Below are 15,904 nucleotides of genomic sequence, written 5' to 3'. Positions count from 1 at the left end.
ATGGCATGCTATCACAACTGAGATTTACATGAACAAACTACCAAAATGGTCTGTAATTTGCAAAAACTGAAATTGTTTTTTTAATAGAGACTATTAGAAATATAGTGAACAAACATAATATTTTATTAATTTAACATCCATTTGATTTTATTCAATTTAATTAGTCTAGCAACGTGATTTCAGAAGATTGGTTAAAAAGAAAAGATTGAAAAAAGAAAAGTACTATAATGGGTACTTAAAATTGAATTCTTTCCTCTAAAAAAATGTTACTTAAATTTACTGAGTCTAACATGAAATGGATCCATTCTTCCTGCCCTAGTTCTTGCTATTATCTCTCCTGCCTTCACAAATCTTAATGTGGAAGAGGATAGCAAGAAGAATCTCAGGCAGTTCAATGGACATCCTCAAGGATTATGTATTTATGGACCTCAGAAGAGGACTTGTTAACTAATATTCAAAATTGAGTTCTGTTCATGCTTAATTATGCAGGGAAATGTGAGGACAGAGATTGGAACTTACCAGTTAGAAATCTTCCATTTGGTTCTATCAAAATAATTTTGTTCCATCAAAAGTTCCACCAAAATAATCTTGGAAATTTATTGCATCAGCCTATTGACAGATTTATCCTAAATTTAATAAAGGAAGCCCTGCAATCCCACAGTAGGCACATTTATTTATCTTACTCATAACAGCAAGAGTAAAGATTTTACATACCTTTGAATGCACCAATATCCCCATAATGGACTTGGAGAACAAAATATTTACTCCCCGTTTCTCCTCCAACTTTAAACCCAACACCTTGAAGGGGGAAGAAAAGGTGAAACTCACTTTATCACATTCAAGCATACTTTTAAAGGGGAAAAAAACCGTAAGAGCATGTTAATATTAAAGATTTAAGACACAATGCAACATTTTGCACTTATATTCTCTGAAGAAGCCATCCCTAAAGTACGTGCTTCAAGGAAAATAAATATTGCAACAGATAGTTCTGCATGATAGTTCTGAATTTGTCTCTACCTTAAGAAGAACAAAATCAAATAGAAATAGTGATCCTAGTTCATATCTTCTTTATTTATTTATATATTTATATTTGTTTTATAATGTGGGAATATGAAAACTGCTATAATACAAGATTTTGAAAATCTTTTTGACATATTCTGCTGCAAGCCAAATGGATTTACTAATATTTCATAATTTATTAGCCATAAAAGTTATTGGCAACTGCAGTAAAAAGAAATAAATCAGCAGGAAGATGCACTATATAATGTGTTCAGCTATACACTAAAAGTAAAAAACATGGGGGGAAAATCCCCAAACACCCCTTTTTATAGTAAATTGCTAAGTGAGCAATTTCATTCTCTGAATGCCTAATTATTTGAGTAAAAATATTCACTACTATTAGAGTAATATAGAAATTAGTGCACTAATGCAACATAAATTGATTTTCCTATTATTACGTCATGTGTAGAATGCGACATCACAAAAAATCTCATACCTTTTGGCAATCTTGTTGGTGGTGCATTTCTTGCCCAAGCATATAAGATATCACTTGTGTCCGTACATGTTCCTTCATCACAATTCCTAGAAAACATCCACACACAAACACAAACATAGAATCTCTTTTAAGTTTTGTCCCCAACCTCATCAGACCTCTCATTTCACATCTCATCGGAAAAGCTACTTCTATAATTAGGCTTCTTCATTTAAAAAAATGCTTCTGAACCATGACATGTTTTACAATTTAGAATCATTTTAAAATGTTTTTCAAGGTATTGAATCCCTTTGTCCTTGTCATCACTGTCATCAGAAACATGTCCTGAATGTGGAATATTTTATTTATTATATTAGTAGTCTTCCATTCCACCATAAAATTTAATACTGTCTTTATAGCCCTATCTTTTGAAGCAGCTTCTGAAGTAGGTTAAGGTAAAAGACTGAACCTGATATAAGGCTGTCACAGGAAATGGATAAAAATTGGAATCTTTCCAATCAGATCCTCTAACTACTATATCATATTGGTCCACATCAATCAATCAGTCAGTCAGTCAGTTAGTCAGTCAGTCAGTCAGTCATACTTCTTAATGATAATTATATGTGTTTCTTGTTTATATCCATTTAAATATTAAAGTACTATTATATTGGTATCAGAAAGAGATTCAATAAGAGAAAGCAAAAAAGAAAGGCAGGCTCATATATCTGTCATAAATTGTGTCAGAATTTAGCTGACCTAGCTGATCAAAAACCTGAATGCTGATGACATTACTCTGATAGGTGAAAGTACGAATAATCTGGGTTGTCTGCTAATAAAAGACAGGGTATGCTGTGAAAAATATCATTAATATTTAAGATACAGAAAACTAAAGCAATGAGAACAGGTAAAGCAACCAGAATTAAAATTCATACTGATATCTTCTGTTTTTGAAGACTACCTTATGCAACAGTCAAGAAGTACACCATAGACTAGTGCTAGGCTTAAATGGACTCAAGAAGATGGTAGAGGATAGGAAAGCCTGGAGCAGTGGTGGGTTGCAGGCGGTATGCCCCGGTACAGGCATACCAGAGCCTGCCTGGAGCACAGGATACTGTTCCAGTAAGGTGCTCCAGAGGGCCTGCCCAAGCTCCTTACCAATCTTTTAAGTCTTTGCCGCTTCCATGTACGCGCATGGCGCATAGAGCGCCTGCACGATTCTCCACTGAACAGATGGAGCATCACAGAGGCTCACGGAGGCGTTAAGATGCATGTGTGTGCTGCACATGTGTGCATGCACACTGCATGCTTCCATGTGGATGCCGCCAGGCCAGTTCCAACCGTACTGGTTGGAACGGGATCCGGACACCACCACTGGCCTGGAGTAACGTTGTCCATGGGGTCATTATGAGTCAGACATAACTTCAACTAACAACAACAACAAAAGGTAGGAATGCAATGAAAACTTTGAAAAGATATTTACATCAATTCAATTGATATGTACATACTTAGGATAGAAAATATATTGATCTATTGAACTTTGATGTTGGAGAAACCACCTGAAAATACTTTGGATAGCCAAGAATTTAAACCACAGCATCACTGAACACGTTCTAGAGTTCTAATTGACACAAATGAAGTAGGAAAAAATATTGTATTCTGGGGGTCTTATGCAAAGACCTGTTCCCTTGAAAAGTCCATAATGTTGTGAAAGATGGAAGCAGGAGAATAAGAGTTGAATTAGCAGCAAGATGGGTAGACTTTTATAGTGCCATTGGATGTATTGTTTGAAAACTTGAAGAGTCAGGTTAGAGGCAGATCATCCTGGAAAAGGTTTATCTATATAGTTACCTAGAGATGCTACTGATTTGATGACACATAATCAATTAATTATGTATCTAACTGAACTCCTATTTTTGACCCTGGAGAAATTAGTCTTTAGAATCACAGATTTAATTTGAGTGAATGTCATATCTTTTCATAAGAAATAACTTAGCTTTCCCCTTGGACAGACACTTCAGCAAATATGTTTGCTTTTTTATTCTGAAATTACATTCTTATCCAAGTGAAAGAAGTGTGACATTTTGAGTAGCGCCAGTAGCTACTTCCAGATATACATCATTTTAATACTTGAGAAATATACAAAATGAATGGTTTTGTTAGTGTTTAATCAAGGAAATCATATATCTAGTCTAGCAATTTAAGAATTTTATTATAATATCAAGGAAGCTGTGCAAAAGGAGCTGAAAGAATAAAAGGTAGGATAGCTAATTGTAGAATCAACAGTAACCATAACAATAATAATTACAACAAATAAATTTGAAGATCTAGACCAGTGTTTTTCAACCTTTTTTGTGCAAAGGCACACTTTTTTCATGAAAAAAATCACGAGGCACACCACCATTAGAAAATGTTAAAAAAATTTAACTTTGTGCCTATATTGACTATATATAAAGTAATTTTCCCACGGCACACCTTACATTATGTCACGGCACACTAGTGTGCCGCGGCACAGTGGTTGAAAAACACTGATCTAGACTATAATTTAAAATTTTGAATGAACTATCTGCCTTATGTTTGAAAGCAATTTAATATCAATTTTGTTGATTAATCCAGTACTATTGCACTTGTTATCCATCCATCCATCCATCCATCCATCATCTACCTACCTACCTACCTACCTACCTACCTACCTACCTACCTACCTACCTACCCACCCACCCACCCACCCACCCACCCACCTAGTTTAGATAATGGCCATCTCACATTTTCTGGATAGTTTATAGATAAAAGCATAGCTTCTGTCAGGGGGTGGGTTGCTGCCAGTTTTACTACCAATTTGCAACCCGCGCATGTGCACACGTGCGTGCACTGTTCAATGTAAATTGTTCTGCGTGCACACGCAGCCACTAAAATCCCAAATAGCAGCCCAGCAGCAGTGGGGGAACAGGTTTGGGGGCATGGCAGGCTTGGGTCATTGCTGGTTCTGTGACCCAGGCCTGACTTCCAACCCACCTCTGCCTTCTGATACATTGCCAATTGTAACTACAATTGTTGTATTAGCATTTCAAAGACCAGATGGTTTGAAAGGGCTATCATAATTCTTTCCATATAATCATCTCTGTCCATTGACATAAGTAGAGGAGGTTCTGGATTATGCTCTAATTTTTTCCCCCCAAATTATGTTAGTTCAGCAGAATATAGTAGGCATATTTCCAATTCTATGGAGATCCTTAGGCTTTTTATAAATTTGATTGTCTTCAGGACAATCATTCTTAAAGACAGAATTATCTCTAGTTTGGTGCAATTTTTCTCCAGATATTAAGCAAAATAATAACTATGGGAGAAATATATGCCTCCATTTCCTGCACCTGGTTGGCCACTGTGGTAAGCAAAATGCTTAATTAAGCTGGCCTAGGCCTTAAACACCAAAGCTGCTCTTATGTTCTTTGAAATGCCGCTTGTCCAACTCCAGGCTAAGAAACACACACACACACGTAATTTTTGGAATTGCCCATCCATAATTACACCTAGAAAATAGACTGAGTGAAAATATATTTATCCGGCCATTGCCAGTATGGTGAGATGTAATGAATTATTTAAATTATTGTATTTCAAAACTGGGTATAATTATCTAGAGTAGCATATACATGGTTTATGATCTTTTTCATTAATAAATTTTAATGACACCGCCATGTGATTAAAAAAGGACCATATTTGTAATAGAATCCATTTTGAGAGATCCACCTGCTTCTCCCTCACAATATTTTTGTTCATGCTTTTTTTATTCTGCCAAATCTTTGTCCCAACTCAATTAAGCTTTTTTTTTTTTAATCAGTTTGGTATTTTTAATTATACAGTTACCAAAAAAGGAATTCTCATTTTTTATTATCACCTTCAGCATCTTTAGAAGATGGAAGATTGTTTTGAGTAGTAAATTATGACTGGATGACTAGTAACAAAGTTTCTAATTTTGAATGATAGATGTTGTATATAAATAAAAGTATCAACTACGTAAGATTTCAATTTATTATATCTGAATAGTTAAGTTAAAAATTTAAAGAGATTATCAGAACATGATAATGTATTTGCTCTTTTTCTATTTTCTTAACAGCAAACACAAAACACCAAATAAAATTAGTAATAATTCAAATTATTTATTTATTGATGGATTAGCAGTTACATTGATTTATTGTATTTATGACGACTCTGGGGCACACTAATAAAATAATACATAAAATAGGCATCTAGAAAAGAAAATAATTATTTATCCTATAAAGAGTACCATCCTTTATCCAGTTTAATGCAAGGTGTTAGCAAAAGAACCAGGTTTTGAAGGCTTTAAACTCTATAAAGGTACTCCTCATTGAACAACTACTCATTCAGGAACCAAAGTTACAATGACACTGAATAAGGGGGATTTACAACAGATTGTCATAGGTTGCAGCTATTCACAGCTTCCCCATGGTCATGTGATTGTGATTCAGATGCTTGGCAACCAACTTGCAATTACAACATTTTAGCCTCCCGTGGTCACATGATCATCACTTGCAACCTTCACTGCCAGCTTTTGATAAACAAAGTTAATGGGGAAGCTGGCAGGAGGTCAGAAATGGTGTTCATATAATAGTAGGATACTGTAATTTGCAGAATTAGCTTGATTATAGCAACTAGGATTGCTAAAACTGCTGTTTTAAGTCACAGCAGTTACATGAGGTTGCACTTTATGACTGGTCTACTTAGCACCAGAGCTGTTGGTCCAAATTACCATTATTAAGCAAGGACTACAGGTACATGATAAGGATAACAGCCAGGCAATATCAGGGGCAACGTTTTTTCAGAGGGCAGGTACTGTGACACAGAAAACATACTGTATGTCCTAGATCCCAACAGATGACATTGCTTAATGGATAGAACATGAAATATGTGATTTTCTGATCAATGAAGATAGGTAGAAACTGTGAAAGACAGATGGTCTTTCAGATAATCAGGCCTATGCCAAGAAGGGCTTTCTAACTACCAGCTTGATTGCATCCAGAGCCAGTCTGCAGGCCATGAAGCAGAGGTGCTACATGTCCATAACATGTGATACTGCAGTCTGGAACAACTGCAGCTACCAAATTGTTTTTGAGAAAAATCCTATGTATTTCATTTTATTTCATTTCATTTCATTTCATTTGTATGCCACCCTTTTCTCTGAAAGGGACTCAGGGCGGCTCACAACTCAAAGGGAGGGGAAAAAACCAAACAAAGTTACAAAAAACATAGAAACCATACATAGTTAAAAAAAACACAACAATCATACCATTCGAAGTGGGGCAGCGAGTCTTTAGCCCCAGGCCTGTCGGAACAGCCAGGTTTTAAGGGCTATGCGGAAGGCCTGGAGGGTGGTGAGGGTACGAATCTCCACGGGGAGTTCATTCCAGAGGGTCGGAGCAGCCACAGAGAAGGCCCTCCTCCGGGTAGTCGCCAGTCGACACTGGCCGGCTGATGGAATTCGGAGGAGGCCTAGTCTGTGGGATCTAATTGGTCTAGTGGAGGTAATTGGCAGTAGGTGGTCTCTCAAGTACCCAGATCCAATACCATGAAGGGCTTTGTAGGTGACAACTAGCACCTTGAAGCGTACCCGGAGATCAACAGGCAGCCAGTGCAGCTCGCGGAGGATAGGTGTTACATGGGTGAACCGAGGCACACCCATGATCGCTCGCGCGGCTGCATTCTGGACAAGCTGAAGTCGCCGAATACTCTTCAAGGGCAGCCCCATGTAGAGCACGTTGCAGTATTCCAGTCTGGAGGAGGGCGGGAATGACTGTTGTGAGAGCCTCCCGGTTCAGGTAGGGACGCAACTGGTGCACCAGGTGAACCTGGGCAAATGCCCCCTGGTCACAGCTGACAAATGGTGTTCAAAAGTCAGCTGTGGGTCCAGGAGGACTCCCAAGTTGCGGACCCTATCTGAGGGGTGTACTATTTGACCCCCCCAGCCTGAGAGGTGGAACACTTGGCCAATTAGTAGGAGGGAAGCACAGCAGCCACTCGGTCTTATCTGGATTGAGAACAAGCTTGTTAATCCCCATCCAGTCCCTAACAGCCTCGAGGCCCTGGCACATCACGTCCATCGCTTCATTGAGTTGGCACGGGGCGGACAGATACAGCTGTGTATCGTCCGCATACTGGTGGTATTTTATCCCGTGCCGTCGAATGATCTCACCCAGCGGTTTCATGTAGATATTAAAGAGGAGGGGGGACAGGACCGAACCCTGCGGCACCCCATACGTTAGGAGCCTAGGGGTCGATCTCTGCCCTCCGACCAACACCGACTGCAACCTGTCCGAGAGGTAAGAGGAGAACCACCGTAAAACAGTGCCTCCCACCCCCACCTCCCGCAGTCGTCGCAGAAGGATACCATAGTCGATGGTATCGAAAGCCGCCGAGAGGTCAAGGAGTACTAGGATGGAGACATGACCTCCATCCCTGGCTCTCCAGAGATCATCGATCAATGCGACCAAAGCGGTTTCCGTGCTGTAGCCAGGCCTGAAACCCGACTGGAAGGGATCTAGATAACTGATTTCCTCCAAGGACCGCTGGAGCTGAAAGGCCACCACCTTCTCAACAACCTTCCCCACAAAGGGGAGGTTGGAGACTGGATGATAGTTGTTTAGGACGGCCGGATCCAAAGATGGTTTCTTCAGGAGGGGTCTCACCACCGCCGCCTTTAATGCGGGGGGAAAGACCCCCTCCCGAAGGGAGGTGGTAACAACCGCCTGGATCCAGCCCCGTGTCACCTCCCTGCTGTTAACAACCAGCCAGGAGGGGCACGGGTCCAGTACACATGTGGAGGCACTTACAGCTCTCATGGCCTTGTCCACATCCTCAGGGGTAACAGCTTGAAAATCAATCCAGTGATGTCCTACCAGATTATCCCTTGGTGCCTCAGCTGGTTCTGCGGGATTGGAGTCCAGGTCCGCCCAAAACTGAGCAACTTTATCCGCGAGGAATTGAACGTAGTCCTCAGCTCTGCCCTGCAAAGGATCGCTCGTATCCCTCCTATTTAGGAGGGAACGGGTTATCCTGAACAAGGCGGCTGGGCGCGACTCAGCGGAAGCAATCAGAGAGGCAATGTGTGTTCTTTTTGACGTCCTAATTGCCCGGATGTAGACTCTGATGCTGGATGTTAAAAGTGCTCGGTCCGACTCGGACTTGCTGGATCTCCATCGGTGCTCTAGGCGTCTCTTTCGGCGCTTCATCTCCCGGAGTTCCTCAGTAAACCAAGGGGCCCTCCTGGATCCACTGCCTCGGATCGGCCGTAAAGGCGCAATCCGGTTAAGAGCCTCTGTCGCTGCTGAATTCCAAGCAGCAACCAGAGTCTCCGCCGGACTGCGGGCGAGAGTATCAGGAATAACCCCAAGCTCCGTCTGAAAATCCGACGGGTCCATAAGTCGCCTGGGGCGGAACCACCTGGTCGGTTCCTCCTCCCTACAGTGGGGGTTTGGTCTCCGAAAGTCAAGCCTCAGTAGGTAGTGGTCCGACCATGACAGGGGTAAGATCTCACTACCCCTCAGACCAAGGTCACAACTCCACTGCTCCGAGAGAAATACGAGGTCAAGCATGTGACCCGCCGAGTGAGTTGGGCCCCGGATTACTTGGGTCAAGCCCATGGCTGTCATGGAAGCCATGAACTCCTGCGCTCCATCAGAGTGTTCACCGAGCGAAGCCAAATTGAAATCCCCCAGAACCATAAGCCTGGGGAACTCAATTGCCAGCTCGGCTACCGACTTGAGAAGCGAGGGGAGGGCTGCCGCAATGCTGTTGGGAGGCAGGTATGTTAACAGCAAGCCCACTTGACCCTTGAGGTCCAACTTCACCAGCAGGGACTCACACCCGGCAAGCTCCGGAGCAGGGATCCTACGAGGTACTAGAGACTCTCGGATAACAATGGCCACACCCCCACCCCTTCTCTGGGCTCGCGGCTGATGAAGCACCTGAAAGCCCTCTGGGCACATCTCTACGAGGGGGACTCCTCCCTCCGGGCCCAGCCAGGTTTCAGTAATACATGCCAGGTCTGCCCTCTCGTCTAAAATTAAGTCCCGAACGAGGGGAGCCTTATGAACTACAGACCTGGCATTTAGCGACAGCAGCCTGAGACCAGGGTCCTGATTACTCGCGCCATCTGGCCTTGGAGTGGGACTCATAGGGCCGGAAGGAGGGATCTCTGTAATGTAGCGAGCCCTCCTTCCCAGGTAATGGCCAGCCCTAAAGTCCCCACCATATCTGCCCCTCCCTGTTAAGACCATAATGCTCCGGCCCACTCCCGTGTCCGTAGTCCCCTCATCCACCCACATGGCTCCCGCGTTCCCTGACAGGCCCTTCGAATCAGTCATCCTCTTACACAAACACTGCCACTCATCCATGCATTCCCCACATAGGTCAGTTAAAAACACAGAAAATACAACAATAATGAGGTTAAAAAGTGGGTACAATCATCAATCAGACATACCATTCACACCAGGTTGATAAAAAGTGGGATCATTCACTCAATCGCATACATATCACATACACTCACCATACAAGTTAAAAGTTGCGCAACTGTGCAAAATTCGTACAAGGCTTGTACTAATATGAGAGAGGAGGTCTTAATGTATATTGCAATATTCCATACATGAGGTAACCAAATCATGAGTGACTGTCTGAAAGGCCCAGGTGTACTCCAGGTGGGAGCACAGTTCTCCCAAAAGATGGATTTGATGAAGATCCTTTTAACTACAGCTGCCACTTGCTTCTCAAGCAAATTGCACAACTACTCAGCTACTTTGTCAGCGTTGAGCATGAATGTGTTCCTCTCCACACACACACACACACACACCCATACACAGGGGATGCACCCAGCCTCGAGACAATGGGACAAGGCTTTGACAACATCATCCAATCAGCCTGAGGTTGAGAGCTATAAATGAGTATCATCAACATATTGCTGATATTTGATCCGAAAAGAAGTTAACCTTGTCTAACAATCTGATGTGTTTGTTAAAAGGGGGAGGGAAACCATGCCCCCAGACTCCCAATATTGAGATGAGTCACACATATATCATAGTTGGCAGTATTGAAAGCATCTGAGACAGTTTTTCAGGTACATTCCATTCTATTCATATTAAACAAAATATTTTATATATACAATAAACATATATGTATATTGAACATACATATATGTTCAAATCCACTGCAATGCATTAGTCAGAAATGCCTTACCCCATGATGGGGAACCTATGGCATGCATGCCAGAGGTGGCACACAGAGCCTTCTTTGCGGGCATGCCAGCCGTTGTGTCAGCCCAGCTCCACCATGCGTGTGCACCTCCCACTGGCCAGCTGGCCTTTGGATCTCTGCCGTGCACGCTCAGGGTGTGTGGCAAATGCTGGGGACATGTGCTCATGAGAGTGCTGGCATTGCATTTTAAGGGTTTGTGCATGTGCATGTGCCCCGTTTTGGGCCTGGAAGGTTTCCTGCACCAACCTGGAAGCCAAAACAGGGCACAGGGTTGCCGTGTGAGGCTCCCCCCGTGCCTTCCTTTGGGCCTGGAAAGCTTCCTGCACAAATCTGGAAGCCAAAAATGGGTGAGGAGAGGACGCATACACAGGGGATGCATGCCTATGTACAATGGGGGTTATCCCATTGCATTTTGGGGTTTCGCATGGACACACACTTTGGGCATTCAGCATCAAAAAGGTTAACCATCACTACCCTAGTCCAATCTTCCTTGCATATGCTGGCCTGATGCTATCAGACTGGATAGAGGGGGGCTAGTAGGAAGCAATAGAGGTAGATGAGGGGCATAAGTGAGATGAGACTTTCCTGGTAAATGCTGGCTCAAAATAATTCAATGCATTCAACCATTTCACTGAAACAACCGGAATGGCTTTAGCAAAACCAAGCAGACTGCCTAAATCATGTTGTCAAAGCTAATCTTAGTCACTATGCACAGGTCTATGCAATAGAGTTCTATAAAAGATATACAGTATTTGGAAATATGACTCATTCAACGTACCATATCTCCTCTTCAATATGTCCATGTTAATTTCAAATATTTTATGGATTCAACCACAATGAAATAGAAATTTCAGCACTAAAAACAATGTACAAAAAAACCCTTATCTTTTAAAATCTTCTGTTTCATTGACAGAAACCACTTTCACTTTTGCACAGGCCATGAAGCATTTCATTTAGCCCACTGAGGTGCAAAGCCAGCCACAAATAACATAAAGCAGCTCAACAAGAATAGCATATGAACAAGAGAGGCACAGTAAAGAAGAGATGGTGGCAATTAAAAATTATGGTTCGTTATCAAATCCAGCCTATCTTTGGAGAAAACCCAAACTATACTTTTACTTTAAGCATTATGTGATATATGTTGTTAATAAAATTAAGTGAAAAAAATGAAAATAATACAAAGCAACCCCAATATTATATATGTATAAGCTAAGTTTATCAATTATGAATACTAGAAATGTGCATGAAGTATTGAAAACAAAACATTGAATAAGTTGAGTATAGCTTTAATAAATATATTTATATTGAGTATATTTTCAGTGGTATATAAATAGAACACCTTCCCATTTTCAGAACCCTTTGGGGTTTTGCTAGCATTTCTGGTTACTTGCTTTATAAACTGCCCTTTTCAAATATTAATGGCCCAATCAAAATTTAAAAGGCATTTCAAAGTTCTTATTTATTAATAGTAGTATTGTATTGATGAGAAAGAAGGTGCAGATATTTGCACCTGTTTGTATTCTCTGGGAATTTAAAATTGGAGTTGCAATCTTTTATCTATTTAAACATAAAAGCAATCCATTTTAGTTAATTAATTCATATGGTGAATCATAAATGAGTGACTAACAGTACACTGCAATGGTTGTTTTCTTTGTTTATTTTTAGCTCCAATGTATCACAGTGATGTAACATTTTTAATAAATACAGCTCGAATTTCTGTTCAGGAAGTAGCTGAAGTTTATTAAAGTTGTTTATATGAGACAGTGGCCATATGCAAGGAAGAAAGGAAAGAAGGAAAGAAAGAAAGAAGTAAAGAAGGGAGGAAGAGAGGGAGGGAAGGAAGGAAAGGGAGGGGAAGGGAGGAAGGAAGGAGGAAGGAAGGATAAAAATTGCACTTTTTCTCCAAAAGAGTAAATATGATCAGTTTATCAGTTGATTTAGACTAATCAACCTGAAAGAGAATGAATACTTTTAAAAACATTGTATTAACAACTCATATATGCCTTAAAACTCAGCATGTTTAGACACAAGCAACTCTGTCTTCTTGCACTGTTATTCTATTAGGAGTCTGGTGGTAATACTTTGGGATAGTTCTGTTCCTAACTCTCAAAACAGAATCAGAAGATGGCACAACATAAGGTTTTGTCTTGTTTGCCATGTCATTTAATATCCGTATAAAGCCATTGGAAAGAATTGTTCACAGGTTTAGAGAAGTCAATCATCAGTGCTGATGGTAGTTATATTTTTCCTTTTCTGCGACTTAGAGGTTAGATTTCATTTAGGCTTCTATGTGCCCAGACTGAAAGGGTCTGAATGGATAAGATGAACTGGAATTCAGAATAAATGAGCATTCTTAATAGCAATAGCAATAGGAGTTAGACTTATATACCGCTTCATAGGGCTTTCAGCCCTCTCTAAGCGGTTTACAGAATCAGCACATTGCCCCCACAGTCTGGGTCCACATTTCACCCACCTCGGAAGGATGGAAGGCTGAGTCAACTGTGAGCTGGTGAGATTTGAACCGCTGAACTGCAGATAACAGTCAGCTGAAGTGGCCTGCAGTACTGCACCCTAACCACTGCGCCACCTTTTAGTGATCAGGTTCGCAGTCTGGAGTTTTTCCTGAATTCAGCATGATGCTTTCAATCATATCTCGTCAGTAGCAAAGAGAGTTTTTAGTCTTTGACCTTTGTGTCACTATCGGAAGAACAAAGGCCTACCACTGATTTATGCACTGCTACCTTAAATATGGATTATACTGCATGAAACAGCCTGAAAAGACTCAGAAATTGCACCTAGCTTAGAACATAGCAAAATATGTGAGGATTGGTGCCTCCTAAAAGTTTTGCCTGTCCCGTCTACCAACAACTTCACTGGTTCAAAAGACCAACTCACAATTCTCATATGTATAAAATGCTCACACAACTTAGAATCAGCTCTTTATAGAATTGCCTATTCCTGAACTCTTAGACAATCAATGTAGCCTCTTTTGCAGTTTTATTAAGGATTTATTTGACATCTACACTTAACTCTGTCTACTTTTTGTCAAATCCATGTTGTCAAACAATGTTATTGGAAATCAAGCAACCTCTTAGTTTCCTGTGTCTTCTGATTGCTTCAACTGTCTTAACACTTTTGAAATGCATTTTTAATGTTATAAAATTTAAGTTTATTGTATTTCTGCTCTTGTAATTCTATTTCTGTAAATGGCCCTGAGCCTTTATTCAAGTGGGCATTAGAGGAATGCTGTGAATAAAATCAGTTCATTTATTTATTATTGATCCCAATAATACAAATGTATTTAATTCTAGCAGTCAGGTAACAATATAATTGCATATTTATCTGTTTTTAAAAGTTCCAGAACAATGCATATCTGAATAAGGACTTATAACCATGTAACTGAGGCCATTTGGTTATATCATGGATATCACTGTTTTACCATGTTTTTGTTAACTTAGCTGGTGATATTAACTTGTACAGAAGTGCCTTCAAGTCAGCATTAACTCTTGGTGATTGCCTGACCAGTCTCTGCAATTTTCTTAGCTATGTTTTTTTAGAAATAGTTTGCCATTGCCTCCTTCCTAGCACTGAGAGAAAGTGATTGTGCAAGGTGAGCCATCTGGCTTTGTGCCGAAGGTGGGACTAGAATTCATAGAGCGCCAATTTCTAGACTAGTGCTTTAGCGTCTATACCATATTGGCTCTTCAATTTAGCATAAATATTAATAATATAAAAATGGAAAATTACTTGAACATATTCTAGCTTAAGAATTATTTCCTAACAAATGAAACTTTTTAAATTAAAATTTGGCAAACATTCAAAAAGCTTACATTATTCACTATCCAGATAAGGGCAAACAATAACATGGGAACTTAAAGTCTCAGTTTTTTAGGGAATAATAAAAACCAGTTTACTTGAGCTCCAAAATCATTAAGGAATTGAGCTTTTTCAAAATTGGATTAAATAAATGAATAAATAATAATTATAGTAATAGTAACATGTTGTTCATTACTAGAATTGTAACAAAACACGTATTTCTATCACTTAATCAATGGAAGTGGGAAATACAGAAGATACCGGTAATTGTAGTAAGTAAAACTGATAGTTTCCCATTAGAAAAAGGAAATAAATACACTACAAAAACCCTCAGCCATTTTTGTCTTGGGATATATATATATAACTGCAGTAAAATGAAGATTAAATTAAGTATGTATTAGAATGCTTTCTCTATAAATTCAATGAGAGTAGTGCTTTGAAAATCATAAAAATATGGATCAAAATGCATTCCCATTTTTCTGAAAAAAATGTATTTCTAGTTCTTCTGGAATTCTTATTTTTGTATAACCATTTTTAATGTAATTTGAACTTTTCAATTTTAAAAGGTACTATATAGAAATTGTACAAAAAACAAATGAAACTGAGAACTTTTGCCTATCTGTGAGCAATGTTGGCCACGCCACACTGATGAATCCCTACCAAATTTCTTATAAGAAATAGTGATTTTCTCTCGCCCTTATCCTTCACAGTCTCTCTACTAATCCTTCTATTGAAATGTTCGCTACATCATCTGCCTCATATGCAAGCTTCATCTCTTCCTTTTTCACTGAGCAACTGTAAATACTAAAAAGGGAGGCTAGTAATAAGGACATATAGATAAGTCTCTGATCTATGACCATAATTGAGCCCAACTTTTCTATTCCTAAGCGAGATAGTTGTTAAGTGGTGGTGCAGTATTTACAGGCTAATTCTGCTCATTGCCTGGAATTCGAACAAGACCAGCTCAAGGATAACTCAGCATTACGTCCTTCTGAAGTCAGTAAAATGAGAACCTAGATTGCTGGAGTGTAAACCACTTAAAAGAGTGTGGTAAAGCACTATGAAAGTATATAAGTTTAAGTGCTATTGCTATTGCTCTATTTTATGACCTTTCTTACCACAGTTGTTAAGTGTACTTAAGTTAGTAACATAGTTGTTAAGCAGCTTCACCATTGGCTTTGCTAGTCAGAAATTATAAAAGGTGATCACATGAACCCTGAGCAAATGAAACTGTCATAAATATGAATCAGCTGCCAAGTGTTTTGATCACATGACTGTGGGGATGCTGCAACAGTATGAAAAGCGATCATAAGTCACCTTTTCAGTGCCATTGTAGCTTTAAATGGTCACTAAATGAAT

General features: G+C 40.0%; 1 protein-coding gene across 6 annotated transcripts in view; it reads right to left on the bottom strand.

Annotated features, from left to right (window-relative positions):
* Window positions 1-15,904, bottom strand: part of PAM (peptidylglycine alpha-amidating monooxygenase) — a 145,221-nt gene that overhangs the window by 64,479 nt on the left and 64,838 nt on the right. For all 6 annotated transcript variants that reach the window (XM_087715754.1, XM_087715755.1, XM_087715753.1 and 3 more), the window contains 2 exons: window positions 1,496-1,581; window positions 715-798 (listed from right to left, as the gene is read on the bottom strand). In XM_087715754.1, coding sequence (XP_087571880.1) covers window positions 715-798; window positions 1,496-1,581 — 170 coding nt within the window. The remainder of the gene's footprint in view (window positions 1-714; window positions 799-1,495; window positions 1,582-15,904) is intronic.

Source organism: Thamnophis sirtalis, unplaced genomic scaffold (genome assembly GCF_051295495.1).
Source record: "Thamnophis sirtalis isolate CommonGarterSnake01/CBP01778 unplaced genomic scaffold, rThaSir2_p1.2 scaffold_5, whole genome shotgun sequence".
NCBI classification, from domain to species: domain Eukaryota; kingdom Metazoa; phylum Chordata; class Lepidosauria; order Squamata; family Natricidae; genus Thamnophis; species Thamnophis sirtalis.
Note: the sequence above shows the minus strand (reverse complement) of the source record. Positions and strands in the feature narration are given on the sequence as shown.